At 33.8% G+C, this 24,214-nt stretch overlaps 3 protein-coding genes across 3 annotated transcripts; 2 read left to right on the top strand and 1 right to left on the bottom strand.

Annotated features, from left to right (window-relative positions):
• The first annotated feature begins 769 nt into the window (after positions 1–769).
• Positions 770–11,538, top strand: LOC145132380 (uncharacterized). The gene is made up of 15 exons (XM_079067134.1): positions 770–982; positions 1,077–1,202; positions 1,937–2,470; positions 2,552–3,742; positions 3,843–4,170; positions 4,248–4,503; positions 4,586–4,802; positions 4,876–5,228; positions 5,421–5,939; positions 6,032–7,184; positions 7,283–7,636; positions 7,731–7,968; positions 8,060–10,611; positions 10,713–10,849; positions 10,926–11,538. The coding sequence occupies exons 2-15, from the start codon at positions 1,080–1,082 to the stop codon at positions 11,371–11,373; spliced, it is 8,403 nt and encodes a 2,800-aa protein (XP_078923260.1). The 5' UTR covers positions 770–982; positions 1,077–1,079; the 3' UTR covers positions 11,374–11,538.
• Positions 11,539–15,663: 4,125 nt separating this feature from the next.
• On the top strand, positions 15,664–20,596 carry LOC145132723 (uncharacterized). Its single transcript, XM_079067617.1, has 7 exons — positions 15,664–15,997; positions 16,638–17,150; positions 17,249–18,535; positions 18,611–18,935; positions 19,026–19,281; positions 19,386–19,847; positions 20,121–20,596. Exons 1-7 carry the CDS (start codon positions 15,878–15,880, stop codon positions 20,212–20,214), a joined length of 3,057 nt encoding a protein of 1,018 aa, XP_078923743.1. The 5' UTR covers positions 15,664–15,877; the 3' UTR covers positions 20,215–20,596.
• A 220-nt stretch (positions 20,597–20,816) lies between these two features.
• On the bottom strand, positions 20,817–24,007 carry LOC145132724 (zinc finger CCCH domain-containing protein 32-like). Its single transcript, XM_079067618.1, has 3 exons — positions 23,502–24,007; positions 22,698–22,808; positions 20,817–22,621 (listed from the first exon to the last, which is right to left on the bottom strand). The coding sequence occupies exons 1-3, from the start codon at positions 23,673–23,675 to the stop codon at positions 21,026–21,028; spliced, it is 1,881 nt and encodes a 626-aa protein (XP_078923744.1). The 5' UTR covers positions 23,676–24,007; the 3' UTR covers positions 20,817–21,025.
• Between the last annotated feature and the right edge of the window lie 207 nt (positions 24,008–24,214).

Here is a 24,214-nt window from a genome sequence, read left to right as displayed (position 1 = left end):
ACCCCTATGTTTGAAGGGGCAGTATCGTTTGTGGTACAAAACTTTGTATTCCTTTGCATGAAGTTTGAAGAGTTTGAATCAAGACGATTAAGTAACTTTTGTGCCTTCAAGCACTCTTACTTTGTTTTGGATGTTTGTGACTATGTAGAGGGATAAAGGGTTGTTTGTTTAGAGGGCTTATATCATTGCCGCTATGGTAGTTGTGGCTATGGGGGCAACGATAATAATAGAAATTAGGAGTTACATTTTTAGCTTTCATACCGCAAAGGATGAAATCAATCTCATGATTTCATTGATCTATAATATGAATATTTATAACACAAAGTGCTATAATTATGAAAATGATAACTATCATCACCTAAATAAATACCTATCCCAATCTAATACATATACATGATATCTTGATGTAATCACATAATTTCATCGATTCATAATATAATACAAAAAATGCTATAATTATGGAAAAGATAACTATCCTCTATAATACAAGTAATAGAGTTATGTTTTCTCTCCCTAAAATTTTCTTCTACTTGATATTTGACAAAAAAAAAAAAATGATGTCAACTTCTATAAATGTTTGAATTTTAGTGATAAACATAGACCAAGAGAAATATAAAATTGCTAGTGAAATAAACGGGGACTAGTTTCTGTTTTGCCGCTTTAAAACGTTGCAAATGAAAAGGCAACAAATGGCATCGCATGAATGGATGACAGAAAAAGCAAAACGAGAAAGAAAGAAAAAGAATAGGGGGAAAAGGTTAGTGGGAGAAGACGAGGAGACTTGAACTTGACTTGGTTTCTTAAAACCGAAGGGGCAGTTTTCTTGCTTCTTTTCGAACAATCATCCTCTGTTCTTTTAAATATCCTCCTTGATTTAGCCCCTTTTTGGTACAGATAAAGTAATAGGAAAAGGATTCTTCACTCTCTGATAATTGTCGACACTGAGTCACTGCTACTGTTTCCACGATCACTTCCTTTGGCAGTAAGAAACCTCTTCATTTTCAAAAAAACTTAAAAAGAACAAGAATACCCATTTTCATTTTGTTCAAGTTTTGATTTGCATGCGTTTGATACAGGTGATGATGGAAGGAAGTTATTTGGGGAAGGAAAAAGAAGATGATCAGCGTCGGGATGACTTTACACAGATGATATTTTCATGGTCTCTTGATGATATTCTCAACGAGGATCTTTACAATTACCAGGTTTGTGTTCTTCTTTCCTATTTTACTATTTTTTTTCTTCATTTTTGCACTTTGTTTCATATTCGGACTTTTCATTTGCTTGTTTCTTGTATGCGAACACACATTTTGTTCGCATCGAGCGTTTCAGTTTCACACACAGTGCATGTAGTTTTCTCACATTGTTTTGTGTTCTTCTTCCTCTATAAACCCTTGTTTTTGAAAACGACTATACACATTTGTTCTTGAAATCAACCCTAATGTTTTATTAAACATCTACATTATCTGCATTGTATTGAACACCAACATGAGTATTTTCAAAATATATCACTATAAAGTTTAATGATGATACGCTATCATCTCCTGAGAACTGTAAAGATCATGTATAGAACATTTTGTCTGTTAGTTTGGAGTTTGGACTGTTTTTTACATTTATTTTTACTGTTGTGTTTTTACTTTGTAAAAACAGAACAACAAAAATGGCTTTGGGGAATTGATATTGATTATGAATCAAACACAATAACTGGTATTGAATTCGTTGATTGATTTCAATTAACAAAAGATAAGGATAAAACAAAGCTTTCAAACTTTCCATATATATATATATATCTTGTTTAACATACTTTTCTTGATTAGTGACATTAATGTTGTTTCTTTCTCTTTCTGAAAAGTAGAAAACATAAACCTCTATGATAAGTTTTCTTGTATCATATACCTGTTACATTAATCCTTATGTTGACTTGATGTATCATTTGTAGGTGGAGAAAATACCACTTACTTTTAGCTCAAAGGAACAATATTTTGGTTCATTTATTTATCCTTTGCTAGAGGAAACACGTGCTGATTTGGCTTCTTCAATGGAGATCATGTATAGAGCTCCATTTGCTGAAGTTTTTTCTTTCAGTGAGGTGAAACACAAAGGTAACAAAGAAGTGGTGTATGATGTTACTGTTGATACATGGAAAAACAGATTCAGTGAACGTGGTAAAGAGCCTTATAGAACATTACCTGGTGATCTACTCATTTTAGCTGAATGGAAACCCGAATTTGGCTCTGATTTGCATCAAACTGGAAGAACATGGGCTTTTGCATTGGTTAAAACCATAGAAGATGATGAAGATAGTAACACTTCTGTACGTTTTAAAGTTAAAACATTACATCAAATTGAATGCCAAGATGGTTTGTATGTTGTTTTCTTGATGAACATAACCACCAACAAAAGAATCTGGAATTCATTGCACATGAATCGGAATTCGAATATCATTAAAGAGATTCTTTACTCTGATAATATGGTAAGAATTAAGATGCTCTTTTACTCTGTTAATATGGTAAGAATTAAGATTTTATTAATGTGGGAATGTGTTTTGTTACAGGTGAAGGAGAATTGTGATAGTTGTTTTTCTGGTTTAAGTCTTTTTGAAACTTTGGATTTAAGTCTTGTGTCAAAGCTGAATGAATCTCAACAAGAGGCAATTATGGCTTCAATTGGTAAAATTGGATGTCCCCATAATTCATCTGTGGAACAAATATGGGGCCCACCTGGAACAGGGAAGACAATGACAGTAAGTGTGATGCTCTCTATCTTTTTGCAAATGAAGTGTAGGACACTTACATGTGCTCCAACTAATGTGGCTGTTGTTCAAGTAGCTTCACGTGTGTTAAGTTTGGTGAAGGAATCGTTTAAAACTAGAATTGCAAATGGTGATTGTTTTTATTCTATTGGAGATTTGCTGTTGTTTGGGAACAAAGAGAGGTTGAAAGTTGGTTCAGACATTGAAGAAATCTATCTTGAGAATCGGATCAAGAGGCTTGCAGAGTGTCTTGGATCTTTGACTGGTTGGAAGCATTGCTTAAGAACTATGATTGATTTGCTTGAAGATTGTGTTTCACAGTTTCATGTTTATGTAGATAATGAAAAGTTTAAAGAAGAACAACTTAGAAAGGAAAAAGAAAATGAAAGTGAAAGTGAAATTAGCAAAGTTGAAGTGAAATCATTCGTTGAGTTTTTGCAAGATCGATTCAGTTCTTCTGTATTTCCACTCAGAACTTGCATCATTACATTTTGTACTCATATATCAAGAAGTTTTTTGACAGAAGAAACTTTCCAAAACATGGTTTCTCTTTTGAACATTCTATGTTCATTGGAATCATTGTTGTTTCAAGATAATCTGGATTCAGATGAACTTGAGAACCTTTTCAGTTCTAAACCAATGGAAGATGATTTTGAAAAGTTATGGGATATTGATATCCAATCTATCAGATCTATGTCTATTTCCATTATGAAAATTCTACAAAGATCTCTTGAAAAACTCCGACTTCCCAACATTCTGAACAAATATGCAATGATGGATTTCTGCTTTCAAGGGGCTTCACTTATATTCTGCACAACTTCAAGTTCCTACAAATTGCATACTGTTGAAATGAAGCCTTTGAACTTTTTAGTCATTGATGAAGCTGCTCAGTTGAAAGAGGCTGAATCCACTATTCCTCTTCAACTTCATGGAATTAAGCATGCTATTCTTATTGGAGATGAATGCCAATTACCTGCAATGGTTACAAGTAATGTAAGTCTATATTGTTCTTCTATTTTTTCTGAGTTTTGTTATCTATTGTTTTAGCTTTATTTTTATGTAGGATTTACATAGAGTGATTGTTTGTGGACAGGTTTCTGCTGAATCTGGTTTTGGAAGAAGTTTATTTGACAGATTGAGTTCTTTGAGACATTCAAAGCATCTACTGAATGTTCAGTATCGAATGCATCCATCCATTAGTCTCTTTCCAAACTTGACATTCTATCAGAATCAAATTCTTGATGCTGAGAATGTGACATGTAAAAGTTATGAAAAGAAATATCTTTCAGGACCAATGTTTGGTCCATATTCATTTATAAATATTGTTGGTGGAAGAGAAGAAAAGGATGATGATGGAAGGAGTCGAAGAAATTTGGTTGAAGTAGCTGTGGTGATTAAGATTGTACAAAGTCTATACAAAGGTTTGTTATATTTTATCACTTCCAACTATTTTATATCTGTTTTTTATGTTCAGTAACATGTTCTTTAACATTTTTAGCATGTTATGAGTCCAAGAAGAAGCTAAGTGTTGGTGTGGTATCTCCATATGCTGCACAAGTTGTTTCAATTCAAGAAAAACTTGCTCATAAGTATGAGAAAGTTGATGGATTTTCAGTGAATGTGAAATCAATTGATGGATTTCAAGGTGGAGAAGAAGATATAATTATTTTGTCTACAGTAAGATCTAATACCCGTGGCTCTGTTGGCTTCATAGATAGTCCTCAAAGGACTGATGTTGCCCTTACAAGAGCAAGGTGACATTCTTAACAATTGATCATTAAAGATATCATTTTTTTTATCTCCCAAAATTATGTCTTTTCTTTTGTTTCTTTCTAGACATTGTCTTTGGATATTGGGCAATGAGAGAACACTGGTCAACAGTGAATCTGTATGGGAAGATATAGTCAAAGATGCAAGGAATCGTGAGTGTTTGTTTGATGCTGATGCTGATGAGTTGTTGAGAATGACAATAATATCTGCAAAGAAAGAGCTTGAGCAACTTGATGATCTTGTTAATGGGAAAAGTGTACTTTTTAGACACGCAAAATGGAAGGTACTTTCAGATTATAAAATGGTTACTTTTTACCAAAATTTGTTGTAATGTTAGCTTCACATGTTTCCATTAGGTTCTATTCAGTGATGATTTCAGAAGATCATTTGCAAAGCTGAAACATGCTCGATTGAAGAAGGTGGTTTTAAATCTTTTATTGAAACTTTCTGGAGGCTGGAGGCCTAAGAACAGAAGTGTAGACTTGTGTTGTGAAAGATCATCTCAGATTATGAAACAGTTTAAGGTTGAAGGGTTGTATGTTATATGCACTGTTGACATTATCAAGGAAGTCAAGTACATACAAGTATTAAAGATTTGGGATCTTTTACCTTTTGATGAGATTTCAAAACTTACAAAACGTCTTGAGAACATATTTGCTGCATACACTGATGAGTATATTAGTCATTGCACAGCAAAATCTTTGGAAGGGTATGCTCATTTTTTTTGTCTATTGAATCTTTATAGTCTGTTTTATATGATGGAATGATATCATAAAGGAATGGAATGAGCTATTCCATTCACTCTTCGATTACTGCATACCAAACACTAGTTTGAAATAGTGATTCCACATTCTTGATTACTTTTTCTTCATGTTGTGATGTTGTATTTTTGTTTTTTCAGGGATTTGGAAGTTCCCAGAATATGGCCAGCTACCCCTGAGATTATCAGATTTCGTAATCTAAGTAATTGTGAAGATGAGAGTGATTTGAATACAAATTCTGGTGATGGAAGAAGCTATGTTGAGAACTCTAAAGTGAGTGAAAGTTTGTTGCTTATGAAGTTCTACTCCTTATCATCTGGAGTTGTTAATCATTTGCTTTCTGGGAAAGATATTGATCTACCAATGCAAGTAACTGATGAACAGATGGACATAATCTTATTTAGAAAAAGTTCATTCATAATTGGGAGATCAGGAACTGGAAAAACCACCATTTTGACAATGAAATTATACCAAAATGAACAATCTTTTCGCTTTGCTTCTCATGGTTTTGATGAAGCAGAAAGCAGTGGAGTTAAAGATGTTGAAAGTGATGATGATCATGAAAAAGAAAACAAATCGATTGTTTTGCGACAGCTTTTTGTGACAGTTAGTCCGAGATTGTGTTATGCAGTGAAACACCATGTTTCCCACCTCACAAGGTGTGTAAAATGTAAATGCTTGTTTTCTCACTTTGGATCTTTTTTACTTTTATGGTGTTTTTCTGACTTTGAAGTGTTGATGCGTATTGCAGTATTTCAAGTGAAGGGAATTCATCTGGAGAGGTTAATCTTGATGATGTTGATGTGACATTAGAATCCAATATGCCAGACACATTTGTTGAAGTCCCTGAGAAAAGTTATCCTCTTGTTATGACATTTGAGAAGTTTTTAATGATGATGGATAGCACATTGGGGAATTCTTTCTTTGAAAGATTTCCTGAAGCAAGAGAAGGTTCTCATGTTAACCATATACGTTCAAGATCCATTGCATTGCAAACTTTCATAAGATCAAGAAATGTCACATTCGACAAATTCCATCTACTTTATTGGCCCCACTTCAATTCAAATCTAACAAAGAAGCTTGATGCCTCAAGAGTGTTCACCGAAATCATTTCGCATATAAAAGGAGGCTTGCATGCAGATGGAAAGTTGAGCTATGAGAATTATTGTTTATTGTCTGAAGGGCGTGCATCTACTTTAACAAAACAAAAGAGAGAGGATGTTTACACCCTTTTTCAAGCCTATGAAAAGATGAAAACTGAACGTGGGGAATTCGATTGGGGAGATTTAGTAAATGACCTTCATCATCGACTTAAAAGCAGGCGTTATGAAGGTGATCAAATGGGTTTTGTATATATTGATGAAGTTCAAGATCTTAGCATGAGGCAAATTTCTCTTTTCAAATACATTTGCCAAAATGTTGAAGAGGGATTTATTTTTGCTGGTGATACTGCACAAACCATTGCAAGAGGGATTGATTTCAGGTTTGAAGATATAAGATCTTTGTTCTACACTGAGTTTTTAAGCTCTGGAAAAAAAGAAAAAGGTCGAGTTTCAGGGAAATTTCAGTTGAAACAAAACTTCAGAACTCATGCAGGTGTTCTTGAATTAGCTCAAAGTGTCATTGAAATTCTATACCATTATTTTGCTCATTCAATTGACCTTTTGGAGCCTGAGACTAGTCTCATTTCTGGAGAAGCTCCTGTTTTGCTTGAATCTGGAAATGACGAAAATGCCATTGTGACAATCTTTGGTGGGACCGGATCTAGTGGAGAAATTGTTGGTTTTGGAGCTGAACAAGTGATTTTGGTACGTGATGATTCTGCAAAGACTGAGATTTATGAATATGTTGGAAAACAGGCTCTTGTGCTTACTATAGTAGAGTGTAAGGGTCTTGAGTTTCAGGTTAGTGTCTTTATGTTTCTAAAAACCATTAATTTGAATGTTTTTTTTTGTCCACAAAGATAATATCCAAGTTAATATTGAATTCTTTTTGCTTGTAGGATGTCTTGCTTTACAACTTTTTTGGGACATCACCTTTGAAAGACAGGTGGAGAGTTATATATGGATACATGAAGGATCAAGATTTGCTTGATGAGAAACTTTTTCCCTCTTTTCCAAAATTCAAGGAGTCAAAACACAATGTCTTATGTTCCGAATTAAAACAACTGTATGTTGCTATAACTCGAACAAGACAAAGGCTTTGGATATGTGAGAACAAAGAAGAGCTCTCAAAGCCAATGTTTCACTACTGGAAGAGAAAGGGTATTGTTCAAGTTAGGAAGTTGGATGATTCAGTGGCACAAGCTATGCGTGTAGCAAGCAGCCCTCAAGAGTGGCGGGAGCGGGGTAAAAAGGTAATTTTCTTTCATTTTGTTATTTTAATTCTCTAAAAGTTAAGTCCCTTTACTCTCATTTGACACGTTTCAACAATCTTTATATACTTTTTAGCTTTACTATGAGAACAACTTTGTGATGGCAACAATGTGCTTTGAAAGAGCTGGTGATACAATTTGGGAGAAATTGGCTAAAGCTTCTGGACTTAGAGCAATTGCTGATCAGATGCAAGGAACAAATCCTGAAGCTTATTTTGGTTACCTTAGAGAAGCAGCAGAAATGTTTGAATCTATTGGAAAACTTGAGTCTGCAGCTTCATGTTATTGTGATTTGAAGGAGTATGAAAGAGCTGGTAACTTCATGTTCTATCATAAACATAAACACGTGTCTAATCATTGTTTTGATTATAAATTTTTAAGATTTCAACTGTTTTGTTTGTGTAGGGAAGATTTATTTGGAAAAGTGTGGAAAGATTAATGAAGCAGCAGAGTGTTTCTTACTAGCAGGATGCTATAGTGATGCAGCAGAAGCTTACTCAAAGGGAGATCAGTTTGCTAATTGTCTATCTGCTTGTAAAAAGGGGGAGCTTTTTGATAAAGGCATGCAGTATATAGAATACTGGAAAGAGCATGTGATTGTTAGAAGCAAAGAAATTGAAAAGATTGAACAAGAGTTTTTGGAGAGTTGTGCTCTTGATTACCATGAGCGTAAAGATTCTAAATCCATGATGAAATTTGTTAGATGCTTCTGTTCTATGGAATCAAAACGTGTATTCTTGAAATCCAAAGGCTGCTTTGATGAACTTTTGTTGTTGGAAGAAGAATCTGGTCATTTTCTTGAAGCTGCAGAGCTTGTTAGGTCATGGGGTGATGTTTTAAAAGAAGCTGATTTGTTAGGGAAAGCTGGAAACTTTAAGGATGCAGCATCACTCATTATTTGGTATGTGTTCTTTAACTCATTGTGGGGAAATGGAAGCTCAGGTTGGCCATTGAAGAAGTTTGCTCAAAAGGAAGAACTTTATGAAAGAGCAAAGTCACTAGCAAAAAGTGATTCAGAGATTTCTTATGGATTTGTATGTAGGGAGCTTAAACTACTCTTTGATCAACAAAGTAACTTGTCAGAGCTAAAGAGAAACTTACAATCTTCCCAACAAAACAATTGTTTGAGAGGTGAAATCTTGTGTAATAGGAAAATCTTGGAAGCCCATCTTTCTTTAAATTCTTCAAAGTATGATTGGGAGGATGAATTACCTGTTGATATTAACAAACATTGTGAGGAAAAGATCTTGCAAAACCAAGTCTCTGTAAGAACTTTGGTTTTTTGTTGGGATCAATGGAAAGAGAACATCATGGATATCTTTGAAAATCTTGAAAGTTTTGAAAATGCAGAAGCTGATAAAAACAATGAGCATGTTGATTTTGTGTTGAATTACTTTGGAGTTAGAAAACAGAGTGTAAAAGGCAACGTTTCTTACTTGTTAGTGAACAAAGATGCAAGTTGGGTGAGAAACTCTGGGAACAAAGGTGTTTTTAAAGATGGGAAACGTGTAAATATTGGTAGCAAACAGTTGGTTGTTGCTATTCAGTCTTATTGGCAAGTTGAATTACTTTCTGTGGGCATAAAAGTCCTCCAAACTCTTGAAGCTCTTTATAAGTTGAAGACAAATGGCTCTTCATTTCATCAAAGCTCATGTCTTCTTCACATTTTTGAGGTTTCCAAGTTTCTTTTAGACTCTTCATATCTCAAACTCACACATCATCATACAAAAACACTCGAACAATTTCTTCGAATCTCCATGTCTTACTTTGACATTGTGTTTCCATTAGACTGGAGAAAATCAGTCTCTAGAGAATTGATTTCTTTACGTGAAACCTATCTTTCCCTTGATTTGCTTGAAGATATCATTCTTCAAAATCTACACAAAAAGAGTGAGCTCTCTTATTCAACAATTGGGATTGTGATGATGATATGTTTTGGTTCTCGAAAACCTGTTACACTTTACAAAAAGATCATCACTGGGCTTCAGTGGAATCCCACATGGAAGTCATTTGTTCAAGAATTTCTCTCTAACAATCCGGTTGTTTCCGGAAGCTCTTCACGCTTTATCTTGAATGATGCATATTTTGCTCCACAACTCCAGGATGCTTTGGAAGATGTTTATAGAGCAAACTGGAGATCTCTTGGATACATATCACCTCATAGTTTTGTCTATCTCTTGGATTATCTTCTTTTCATGACATCTTTTTCTCAAGGAATGTTTTTCACTACAAAATCTTCTTTTGTTGGATGGCTTCCAACTCTTGGATCTACTTCCACTCAAAGTATAACTCTTTCAGCATCTCAACAGATGTTTCCACAGCATACTGTTGTCTTTTTTGTTGAAACAATCCAAGAAATTCTTTACAATAAAGTGGATACTGCAGCATGGATCCGAAGTTCAGGTGTTAATACTGGTTATTATCATCCACTTTTAGTATTGAAGCTTGTCATGATGCTGTCTTTAATCTGTCTGAAAGTATCAGATTGCTCTGAGGTGCTACTTAATTTGCTGTTGGGAAGAAACAATATTGCTTATTTGCTTCCACAGAAGTTTGTGTCTATAGTTCTTAGGAGAAGAAAAGGGCGTTACTTGAACTTGAATCCAGATGTTGTTGCAGAAGCATTTATGAGCATCAATGATCCTTTAATGGCAGTTGTTAGTGCAGAAGATGTAAGCCGAAAAATCCATGTTCCTTTTGCTATATTTGTGGATCTTAGGACATCAAAGGAAGAGATAATGAATGTATTATTCCCAAGGAAAAGTATACAAATTAGCCAACCTTCTTCAAAGAATGTTGGTGTTGGGACAATTCTTGAAGAAAAACAATCTTCCAACATGTTAACAGCTGCTAAACTGAATGTGAAATCTTTGAATTGGAAAAATCTTGAAGAAATATCTGAATCGTTGAAGCAGAAGAAGGGAGAGGCGTTGAACTTTTCATCTGTTGTGATAAAGGTAATGCATTGTGGTCTTTTAGTTTTACCTTCATTAGCATAAACTTGAAAACCTTTTTGTTGATTGTTTTTTTTTTTTTTTTTTTTTTTTTTTTTTTGCAGAAAGAATTGGACAAAGATATACAAACATTGGCTTCTGTTCTTGAGGATGCAAAATCCAATGCTGGAGAAGATTCAATAGGCAAAGTAACTAGTGCACTTGGTGAACTGAAACTGCTTTCTTCTGCATTTGATACAAGGTTAGACTTGCAATATATACATACATCTTGATTCTTTCTGAATGATTTAATGGATCTGTGGATTATATATTTTCAGTGAACATAAAGAGAAGCATGGTGTTTTCACTAATGAGGCAATGAAGACTTTGCAATTGGTTGTGGAGAATCTACAAGGTAATAGGCCATTGATAGATGATTTCTTGAACAAAACTCAAGACTTGAAGGTTGTGCAAAAGGTAGTTTCAGAAAGCAGCAACACAAGTGAGGTGCATCAGGAGGAGGATCATGCTACTGATTCACAGGTGGACATGGTGGAAGAAGAAGAAAGCAATGATGGTAATACTCAGGATTCAAAAACCAAGAAAGGGAAGGGAAAGAAGAAGGGGAAGAACAAGGGTGATAATGGAAATGTTGATTCAATGGTGGATTCGGTTGTTGAAAAACAAAGCACTAGTGGTAACAATCAGGATCCAAAAAGCAAGAAAGGGAAGGGAAATAACAAGGGGAAGAACAAGGGTAAAAAGGGCAAAGGCAAGAATAAATAACATGTTTAGTTGGATAGATGTGTTATCTAGCTACTGTAATGTTTTGGTTCTAAAACTTTTTGTATTTTTGGTGTTACTGAAAAGAATCCTTGATTCCTAATCTTTTAAATAGGAAAGATGCATATATGAAATGAAAGTTTGTCTACCTCTTAAGGTAGGTACTAATTCACCGCTTCCATTAAACTTGAAGTGCTGCTATTTTACTTATTATAGCAATGCAGTTGTAAATACAAAGCAAATTTTCTGAAAGATTTTATGCATCTTTTGTTTGGACAAAAAATAACAATGTACTCTTATCACTTTGTTTATTAAAACACTTTAATTACCTTTCTTTATAGTACATACTTTTGAAACCTAAATTATAGCAATGTTATCTAAATAAAACATTTTGTTACTGTAGTTGAATAAAGTTTTCAAAATATAATGTCCTATGAGAAAAGAACTAAATGTACAATGCAAAATTTGTGTAAGATTTCAAGAGTAGTCTTTCCAAGAAAAAAGTTTAAACTAAAATATGTTATAGAAATAAATTGTTATATCTTGTATTTAGTAACTTTATTCATAATCTGGCTTAAAACTAAATCAATTTAAACCTATTATTCCCCCTTTTTTTTTATCATCTTTATATATCGGCTTGGATATGTATACTTCTACATTTGTGTCTATTAAAAATGGGTCTTGATCAAGTTTTACTCTTATAATCTGGTGCAAAAACAAGGCTGCTAATTAAATTTAGATATCTTGTTTTTAGTGTTTTACACCTTCCCAACTAAAGATAAAATTTGACCAATCTATTTATATTTAGACCCATTTAAGTTAAAAGAATCAAATGAGTCAACTTGTAATTTTCAGCTAAAAAGAAAACATTTTGAATTGGTTAGAAGTCATCAAAACTTATCTTCAATAAATACAACATCCAATTGAACGTCATATTTGACAGATGATTATAATTACAATAATGTATGATATAATTACTTGAAAATAAATTAACTATTCACAAACACTAAGACAAAAGACATTCATCAATTATTGACACATACCATCAAATTAATCAAGTACCTATTTTATTATTCAAAATTAATGATAATATTCGCTTCCTGAAATCAGTAGCCAAAACTTATGGGGGAACATGTAATTAAGAAAATTATTCATAGATTTAAATCATAGAAATATAAATATATTTGTTAGATTCACAAATGAAATTAAAAAATATATTACTTTCATGTACATTGTTATCAAGTCAATATGCCACATACATAGTATATATATCCTGCATTCTTAAAAACCATTGTAACTGCCTTTCTCATGGTTGGATCTTGATCGATAACAATAATATATGGTTCTTCACCAATTGCATCCAAAAAACACCTGAACAACCACATATAAAGAATCAACGGTCTCGTTATCAAGTAAGCTTGTACCAAATGTAACAAAATGTTTGTGATTATCAATTCTTGTGAATGGTATAAATACCATGTTGTACCTGATATATAATTTGTTAAAAATTAAATAATCGTTTTATGTATTGTTCATTTATGAACATATTATATGTTCATCTATGCACAAATATATAACTTGTATAATTACAAAACATAAAATATGATAAAAACTTACATGTTTCTTGTATATGTTGCATCAAATGAAACCATGTCTCCAAATTCTTTATAATTTGTTTTTGCTGTTTCATAAGCCAAAAACATCCCAGTTAACTCATCATTGCTACAAGCAAGATATTCCAAAGAGAAGTTTTGTATGTATTCCTTATTGTTAATCATTCTATTCACAACCATTTCCGCACTACTATTCACAATCATTATGTATTATGTTATATATATATATATATATATATATATATATATATATATATATATATATATATATATATATATATATATATATTACCAACAAATATCCATCAAGTTCCCCGTATCCGATGAAGATTTTTCTACCCAAACCCATCGGGGATTTGATGGGACGGGGGAGATAGGTATGGGGATCGGTGTCCAAGTGCAAGGATGAGTATTGTAGTATCCATCCTTGTTTGCATCCCTAATCCTCACTTTATGGTCTCCATCAATTAATAAGCCTTTTGTAGGACCAAAGTTATATGCACATAGATCATGAATGAAATTTTCAACTTTATAGTCCAATTTTTGCTTATTTTTTTAGAACACTTGTTACTTAAAGTAAACAACTTGTGGTTATGTTTTTTTCTCAAACTCGTACAAAAACATATTTGTTTGTTTCTTTGTCTAACATGAACCTCACAATTGTAGGACATTGACTTTTATTGTTCTTGATTTTTGTTTTTTCTTACCAACATCGAGTATGTATATATATATATATATATATATATATATATATATATATATATATAAACTTTTAAATTTTCATAATTGATCTTTGAGGTATACATAATTTTCAGTATTGGTCCAATGGAATTTTGGTCATTTAGAAAAAAACTAACTACTCAAAAGTTAAAGCTAACACTAGAAGGACTATTCATGCAATTTTCAAAACCATAGGGACCATCAGCATGATATATTTCATAGAAGTCCTCAAAGTGCAATATTTTGCAAACCACATGGACCAATTATGAAATTTTGTCTTTACGAAATTATTGTAAGCATATTACAAATAAATCACAAAAAAACATAATAAAATTTTGAAATTAATCCATACATATTACAACTTCAAATGAATATTTACGTTTTACACTTCAAAAATATAGGAATAAATAGCTACTTCCGGGACGATGACATCTTTTGTGAAAGATTAGTCTCCAACGTATTTTCATCTGAGTTGTACATCATTGAACCAATAACTATATATGAATTTTGAGATCTTGGAAGTCTTGTTGTCTCCTCTACTGTCATCAAGAATTATGCCAACTAACTCGTTGTTTATTGACCTTTCTTCCATCTTCCAACTATAGGGCAAGTCTTATGTGAGAGCCTACATGTGAGACTCTTTTAAGGCCAACTATCTGCCAAATCATATGTTAGAGCCTACATATAAGACTCTTTTTAAGGCCAACTCTGTCATTAAAACCGAGTTTCTATAGTTTATGATTCAGTTTTTGCAAGACACATGTTACGCTTATTGCCTGCCACATGCTACAGGTCAAAGACCTAAAAAACTACCATTTGGTTCTCTTCTTAGCCGAATGACATCTCTTGATTTGATGATCACTCAATCGTCCACAAAGCTTTATTTCAGACAACGCTATCATTAAGACGAAATTTCACCTACTCACTAGATCCCTTATGGAATATGTGTAAACAGTGTACAGTGTCTTTGGCATGCAACTCCCCCGTGATCTATTGCATTAACCGATGGGATGCCTAGAAAACATCATTATGACATTATAGGTACACCAAATAAACTTTAACATGAATTTATAGAAATTTGAAAATTTGAATGCGTGAATCAAAATATCAGAAACCGCACCACTAAATGGACTAAAAACGAGAGATTTTAAAATTTTTTTGCCACTGTTTGGAGTTGCATGCTACTCTTCTCAGAAAAAAGTTTGCAAATCATAATGCATTTTGAAGTTCCTAAATAACAATTGTTGAACATGCTTTATGTTAGAAAAAAAAATCTAAAAATTTAAAGGAATTCAAAAATTCAGAAAACCCATTTTTTTCAAACAGGTTTTATGTCATCAGAAAATCAGGTTTGAGAATTTTACATAGTCTTCAAAAAATCAAGATATTCGAAGAAAATGTTCATTTGGGTTTTATTAAAAAAATATGGTTATTTTGTGATATTGGTTTATAAAATACGGTTTGTTACGATGATATCCCTTGTTTAAATTAATCGGCAATCCAAACACCCCATAATTATCTAGGCTACCATTATTTTTTTTGAAACAGCAAAAGAAATATATACTGTATATAATTTAAACAGCAGCACTTAGCAAGAGGCTAAGGGGCAATGTGCAGATATACAAAAAGGTTCAAATGAAATTATCTAGGCTACCATTAACATAAAAATAATAATACACTTAAAAATATCCACATTCCAAATAGAAACAAACAATATAAAACGTATTATTAGGCTATTAAATATCTTTAATTCCCAACAACCCTTTAGAAAAGAACCCGCACTACTGCCTTCACTACGCGGGAAATTTGAGAACAGTGAGTGCATGGAATGAATGAGCAAAAGCTATAAAGGAAAACGATGAACAAAAAAAAAAAAACAAATAAATAAATAAAAATGCGTAGACTTGAACTTGACTTCGCTTCTTAAAGTCGACCGGTTATTTTCTTGGTTGCTTCGTTTTTATTATTAAACCGTTGATGTTTCCTTTAATGTACGGACAAGCTTTTCAAAAGCAATCTTAGAATCTTGACGCTGCTACTTGATATCTACCCACGAATCACGATCACTTCCTTAGTCAGGAAGAGAATACACGATTATTTTCAAAACGACAACACAAAAAAAACCCAGTTTCATCTGATTCTTATTTTTGGTTTCTGATAATTATTAGAAGGCGATGATGACAGGAAGTTCTTTTGAGAAGAAAAACGGATATGCCCAGAACCACGACTTTGCACAGTTGATCTTTTCATGGTCTCTTGACAACATTCTCAATGACAAGCTCTATGAACACCAGGTTATTCTTTTACACACTTGATCGTTTCTTAATTTTTAATCTGCAGTTCTTGAATTGAAGTCTTAAATTTGTTGTTTTTATTCTTTTTTTTTTAGTTTCGTTTGCGAACCCATTCTTGATCATATCAATCATTTCATTGAAATGCATGTAACTTTGGATCATTCCACTTTTCTTACCCTTTCTTCTTATCTCTAAAACTGTGATAGTTAGTTCAAATTAACCCTTTGTTTCAGAACACTTTGGTGTATTATTTCAGAACACTTTGGTATATTATATATATATTATCAGAATCTTATATCACAAAACTGTACGTAAACATTAGTCTATTCTTATATTATTATGAAATCCATTGTTGATTCACATATACATCCAAAAGTTGCAGTGATCACACCATTTTTTTTGAAGAAATTAGTAATTACAACCCCATTGACCTCAAAGTCAACTTTTTTTTTTTCATTGTGGGCTAAAATGTTTATCAGTGGCATGAAGATCAGTAGATCAAACTGATTATTTTTTTTGAGAAATATAAACATAAACCTCTCGAGACTTCCTCAATAACTATACGTTATCAAATAAGCTGAATCCATTTAGATCATAGCTCCATCACATGAAATCTTTCTCGTGACTTGATCATTTGCAGATGAAGAAGATACCACTTACTTTCCGGTCTGAGGAACACTATTTCGGTTCGTTTGTGTATCCTTTGCTAGAGGAAACACGTACTGAACTGGCTTCCAATATGAACATGATGCACAGAGCTCCATTTGCTAAAATTTCTTCTTTTAAGAACGCCAATGGTAAAGAGAAAAGGATGTATGATGTTACTGTTGGTAATTGGAGAAACACTGAACGCCCAAAAGAATCTTACCAGACTTTACCTAATGATCTGCTTATTTTAACACATCGGGAACGTGGATCTGTTTCGCGGAGTGTGGGTAGTAAATGTGTTTTTTTATTAGTAAATTACACAGAGGATGATGCTAGTGGTACACCCGTACAGTTTAAAGTCACTGCATCACAAAACATTGAACTCCATGATGAAATGTTTGTTGTTTTCTTGATGAATATAACAACCCAGAAAAGAATCTGGAGTTCATTGCATAATCATGCAAATCTTGATATTATCAAAGAGATTCTTTACCCCAATTCTGTGGTAAGAACTTGTTTGAAGTTATACTCTTATTTAGTTCAAATACAATCTTTCTTTGTTAAGTCTTAACATCATTGTTTATTATGGATGTTTTGTTATAGGTTAAGGAGAAATGTAATATTTGTTCATTACGTTGCAATAGTTCTCTCCAAAGATTTGATCAAAGTCTTGTTTCTAAACTGAATGAATCCCAGAAAGCAGCTATTATGGCTTCGATTGGTAAAGTGGAATGTTGCCATAAATCCTCTGTGGAACAAATATGGGGACCCCCTGGAACAGGGAAAACGATGACAGTAAGTGTGATGCTCTTTATCTTCTTGCAAATGAAGTGCAGGACACTTACATGTGCTCCAACTAATGTTGCCATAGTAGCAGTAGCTTCACGTGTTCTAAGCTTGGTAAAGGAATCATCTAAAACTATAACTGCAAGTGGTGATTCGTTTTGTTCCATTGGAGATTTGCTATTGTTTGGCAACAAGGAGAGGTTGAAAGTTGGAACAGAGATTGAAGAAATCTATCTGGATCATCGGATTGAGAGGCTTACACAGTGCTTTGGATCTCTAACTGGTTGGAAGCATTGCATGAAATCTATGATTGATTTACTTGAAGATTGTGTTTCTCAGTATCATGTTTATGTAGATAATGAAAAGTTTAAAGAAGAACAACTTCGAAAGGAAAAGGAAAAGAAAAATGAAAGTGAAACCAGCAATGTTTATGTAGATAATAAAAAGTTTAAAGAAAAACAACTTAGAAAGGAAAACAAAAGTCAAACCAACAAAAACATGAAAGTCAAATCATTCATGGAGTTTGTGCGAGAACGATTCAGTTCTTGTTTACTTGCACTCAAAAGGTGCATCATCACATTTTGTACTCATATCCCACGAAGTTTCATAAAGCAAGAAAATTTCCAAGCCATGGTGTTACTTTTGGATAAGCTAAGTTCTTTGAAATCGTTGTTGTCTCACAAGAATCTGGTTTCCCAAGAACTTGAGCGCCTTTTTGTTTCTAAACCTATGGAACATGATTTTGTTAAATCAGGAAATATGTCATCCATAAATTCTGTCAGAATCATATCCCTTTCTCTTCTAAAAACTCTTCAGACTTCTCTGGGAGCACTCAAGCTTCCAAGTCGTGATCCAAGTAATTCAAGTGCTTACAGAGATGCAATGACACGGTTTTGTTATGAAAGAGCTTCTCTTATATTCTGCACAACTTCTACTTCCTTTAAGTTGCAGAAATTCAAAATGGAGCCTTTGAAGTTATTGGTTATAGATGAAGCTGCTCAGATGAAAGAATCTGAAGCCATCATTCCCCTCCAAATTCTTGGAATGAAGCATGCTATTCTCATTGGAGATGAGTGCCAATTACCTGCAACAGTTAAAAGCAATGTAAGACTATTTTAATTTCTATATTTCTATTTTCAAAATTTTGTATACTTAGATGGAGTCCATGTTTGTGGACAGGTTTCTAGTGAATGCGGATTGGGAAGAAGCTTATTTGAAAGATTGAGTTTGTTGGGTCATTCTAAGCATCTACTGAATGTTCAATACAGAATGCATCCTACAATAAGTTCCTTCCCAAACAGGAAGTTTTATCAAAATAAAATTCTGGATGCAGAAAATGTGACATGTAAAAGCTATGGAAGGCAATATCTTTCAGGGCCGATGTTTGGTTCGTATTCATTTATAAATATTGTTGGTGGAAGAGAAGAAGGGGATGATGTCGGGAGCAAAAGAAACATGGTTGAGGTATCTATTGTGGTTAAGATAGTGCAGAAACTTTATGAAGGTATACTATATTTATCTAATCCTTTTCTTTTAAGATTTGTAACTATATGTTCAATGATTTCTTAAACACATCTTAATTTCATGTTTATAGAATGGCAGCAGTCCAAGAAAAAGCTTAGCATTGGTGTTGTGTCTCCTTATGCTGCACAAGTTGTATCGATTGAAGAGAAACTTCGTTACAAGTATGAGAAACGTGATGGATTTTCAGTAAGTGTAAAGTCAATCGATGGATTTCAAGGTGGAGAAGAAGATATCATAATTTTATCTACTGTAAGATCGAATAGCCATGGGAATGTCGGATTCACTTCTAGTCATCAAAGGACTAATGTTGCCTTGACCAGAGCAAGGTGGGATTCTTTGACTTTCTTAACTATCGATCTTTATAGATAGCTTTCCTTTTTTATAACTACATCTAATAAATTCGTATGTCTTCTCTTCCATTTCTATCTAGGCATTGTCTCTGGATATTGGGTAACGAAAGAACCCTAGCTCGTAGTGACTCGATATGGAAAGATTTAGTGAATGATGCGAGAAATCGTCATTGTTTGTTTGATGCTGCTGCTGATAAATGCTTCAAGGAGATAATAATCGATGCAAAGAAAGAGGTAAAACCACTTAATCATATGGTTGAGGGAAAGAGCAAGGAGAATCGGATTGAAAAGAACAAAGGTAGCAACATTCCAAACACATTTGCTTGTAATGAACAACAAAGAAGCAACAAGAACACTCAGGATGCAAAAATCGATGTGAAAGGGAAGGGGAAGATGAGTGAAATGAACAAAGATAGCAGCAGTTTAAATACACTTACTACTGTTCTTGTGGATAGACAACAGAGTGTTAGAGAAACTACTACCCTACTAAGAGCAAACAATGACATGAAACCGAAGCCATCTCCTTTTGAATTTGATACAAGGTTAGTGGATTATAACTCTTATTTATCAATGTTATTTACTTATACTTATAGAAAAATGTGCAAGATATATGTGGAGTCTTTGGTTTACTCTCCAAAAGAGCACTTATGGAGAGAAGATAGACTCCATCATATATATATAGACATATAGACGAGTTTATTGACCTTTGGTTGTTTAATATGCTTACATACTTAGTTGTTATATATATATATATATATATATATATATATATATATATATATATATATATATATATATATATATATATATTGCAGGATAGAGACATTAGAGTGGGTGAAAGGTGGTAGCATTCTGTGTTTGGCGACAGGATTATTATTCTTGGGAATTCGCATCTGGAGGAATATTTGATTAAATGGAAATGGTGCAAATTGAACCTTCATGTAAATAAGTTAAAAGGAGAAAGAGAATTAATGAAAAGAGATCTTATTCACTCTCATTTTATTCTCCTCTCTAGGAACTTAAGAGAGGATTTGCTTACATAATGTGTAATGTATTTGAAATCTATAATGTGTGTGATATATTTTGTTCAAATTGTGAGCATGAACATTGGTTTATAGATTATGAGAATGTATCCTTGGAAAGACGGGAGGATTGTAAAATATATAGTTTACCATATAGCATAGCAACATAGTTTACTCTTGGCAACAATATGGGTAATATTCTTTATTTTGTACCAATAAATTCATAATAGCAAAATATCTTACTTATTTACCCACAATAACAATACAGTTGCATTTCACTACAAATATTATATGGGTCGATGTACTTTATTTGTTATAATTGGTACAGAAATCTAAGTATGTTGCTATTATTGATAAGAAATTGTAGCTACATTGCTATTATGTAAAAAAAAATACAAGTATATTGTTATTACTGGCATAAGTGTATAAACTCCTACAGTTAAACCAACAATATCGTGAATATATAATTTTGAATAGAATACTAAGATCTTAACAAGAAGTGCTGAAGCATCAGGAGGAATTTCTCCATGAAAAGTTAGATACAAAATAAAAACTCCAAAGAAAAAAAAAAATCAGTTTTTAGAATCATCATTCATCCTCTACTTCTACAAACTACAATCAGAAAGTTTTGCTTTAATTTTAACTTAAAACCAACAAACATATTCAAAACCAAAGATATGAAAAGTCTTTTTTAACATCTAAGAATACACTTGACTCTCTTTCTTTCCACCTTCTTCTTCTTCTTCTTCCTCCATGTATTCCTCACCTTCTTCCAAGTTATACTCTTCCTCCCCATCAATCTGCTCATAATCATAATCTCCATCTTTATGATCATAAGCTTCAAGCTCCTCATCCAACAATGCATCTTCATCATTCAAACCAGATTCCTCCTTGTTCACAATTACATGAACCACACTACTTCGAGGCTTAATCACTTCTTTTCTTTCATTTTCCTCTTCATTATTTTCATTATTTTCTTTCAAGTTATTATTTTCGTCATTATTCACAGATCCTCCTCTTTTCCTCTTCAAAATCTCACTCAAAGGCTTTGGCCCTTCAAACGATAAACCTTCTTCCACTTGTTGACCGTATTTCCTCTTTCCCTGACTTTGACCATCATCTTTTTGTGATCTTTTCATAAACTCAGTATCATTACGTGGGCCCCTATAGTCTCTTCCCTCGTTTATTCTGTCTCTAAATCTGCCATGTGGCGGCCTAGGAGAGTATCTTGACCGGTTGTGCCTACCCATGTCAATTTCCCTTTCTACCCTTGACCCGTTTTCAGGAATCTTTATTCTTCCTCTAAGCCGGCTGCTAATGGAGACAGGCTCCATGCGGTGGTGGTTGTGGCGGTCGTGGTGGCGGTCATGGTGGTGGTTGTCCCGCCTTGGCATTCTGTCAGTGTGGTTATCACGGGGGTGTTCACGGCTGATAACTGACCTCAAACCACCGACATTAGCAACATTAGCAACATTACCAACATTCCTGAAATTACCGAAATTACCCCTCCTTTGATTTGATATTCGATGGCGTAAGTCTGACTTGTCAAACTGATCAGGACTTTCATCTCTAGGGTACCGCTTCCTTCCAAAATTATGGGCCCCACCTAAGATTCTCTCAGAAGATTCTCTATGATCCTCCCATGCATACCCTTCACGTTGTTCACCATATATATCTTGGTCAACATCATAGTCAACGGGTCGACCCATTTCAAAATCATTAGGATAGTATTCAGAATCTCCAAGCTCATTGTCCACAAGAACATCAAAACCAGGAGTAGGTTCTCTTGAATATTCATCAACATCTTTTCCATTTATACCCTCATTATCCACAACATGAGTCTCATAGACTCCATGGTTTGACCTGTTGACCGGGAATTCATTCACAACAACATTGGCCGGTCTGTACCTAGGCTCCTCAACCGCCGCCGCCACCTTCTTCTCCACCCCACCACCACCGCCGCCGTTTCTCGCCGGAGTAGGGTTTTGATTCATCTTTGGAGGCGGGAACTCAGTTTCTTGTTGCACAAGTTTCTGTTCTTGAATGGGTTTCTCAGAAGCTATCTTGGAAGGATTTGTGACGTTGTTAGAAGGGACAGGTGGCATGGTTTTGTTGTTGGGTATGTTTGGTGGGCCATGCAAGAAAGGGCATAAATGTCCTTTCAAACAGAAGCCTTTCTGGAAGAAAATGCAAGGAACACCTTGTTTGGACATAGGGTATGAAGGTGTTTGAGCCTGAGGTAGAGTAGGTCCCACAGGAGTGGGAACTTCAGCTCCCAATAATCCATCAAGAGGCTGAAAAAAGAAAAATAAATAAATAAATATATAACCACTTTTTATAAAAATTAATGAGACTAATAAAAATACTTACAGGATGACGAAAAGCACACTTTGGATTTAAGCAACTCCCATTTAACCAGTACCAGCAATCCCTAGGGTTCACCCGTGCAATGTCACTATGGCGATACTCACACTCACTTCCCTGTTATATAGCAAAAGATATAATTTATTTAGATAATATAATAATACATTAAATGCAAAATATGAGAAACTAAGTTAGGTTATGAGTTCAAGATTCTTTAGAGGCATGTGTGTTTGAATTTGTAATAGAAAGGTATAAATTTTCTCAAGAACCAATAACCAAAACATTTAAAGATTTCAGATTTCTAAAGTTAGAAAGAAAATATAAAAACAAGTGAAACCCTAATTCATGTTGTCCCTCTTTTTCAGTCAAAAAGAAAGGCCATCGAATTTGAAACAAACCACGTAATACGTATCATAACTTGCATGTTTACTCCATCAAATAATCCGTATTGAACTCTAAATCAACAAGAACTTCTTGGTTCGATACAAAAATTTTAAAAGTATCACAATCACAACATTTTGGAGCAATAATCTATAGATATTTATATCAATTCCGAATATAAAGTAGTCGGTTGAATAACAAAATTCATAAGTGAACTCTAATTCAGCTTTGGGACAGAGGGGGCAACAAAAGCATAAAGAAAATTACACAAATTACGATTCACGAAGATGATATCGTCTTCAAGTAAGATCAAATTAATTGAATGAAACAAGAAAAGCCAATATCAATCTCAAGATCGTTAAACGAGAAAAAAAAACCCAAAGATCTGATGCATTACAAAAGAGCAATAAAATATGTAACAAGTTTTACCTTTTTACAGGTTAGAGGAGACGCAAGGAAGTAAACGCAATCGGTGTTTCGTTTCAGAAACTCCTCTTCCTCCGTCGTAGCCACGGGAACAGTCGTCGTCGACGATGATAGAGGCGGGGCCAATTGAGAAGCTTGCGGTTGTTGTTGTTGTTGATGATGAGTACCACCAACCATGGTTGGGGTTAGAAGGGTAAACGAAGGAAACCTTGTAAAATCCAAAAAGAATACGGATGGTATGTATGGAAGGTTGGATCTAGGGTTTGTGAGGCGGCTCAACACCCCTGTCGAAGATATGGAAACAGGATATGGTGGAACATTCAATCTGTTAACGAGAGGAAGAACGAAAGGAAGCCGCCTAAGTAGAGGAGGATTGAGAGAGAAAACGAGGTGAAGCCCTGCAAGTGAGGGCTGAGGGTACAGACAAAGAACCAGACCTGGAGAGAGGCTTTAAGCCAAATTGTAACAGAATGCACCAGAGCCTGAGCCTTAAGTGCGGACCATGTTCCTTGTATGAAACCATAGGTAACAATTTAAAGGGCTCATAGAGTCATATCTAAACGTTTGATGTGAAATTTACAAAATTTCAAAATTTGTATATCTTATTCTCTTTTTATAGTTTTAATATAGGAAAATGACTTCTTATTTTGTACATTTGATTTCAAAAATTCTATTTTTATAGTTTTAATATAGGAAAAAATGACCTATATTCTATT

The sequence above is a fragment of the Lactuca virosa genome, chromosome 8 (assembly GCF_052849685.1).
Source record: "Lactuca virosa cultivar CGN04683 chromosome 8, Lactuca_virosa_CGN04683_v6, whole genome shotgun sequence".
Lineage (NCBI taxonomy): Eukaryota > Viridiplantae > Streptophyta > Magnoliopsida > Asterales > Asteraceae > Lactuca > Lactuca virosa.
Note: the sequence above shows the minus strand (reverse complement) of the source record. Positions and strands in the feature narration are given on the sequence as shown.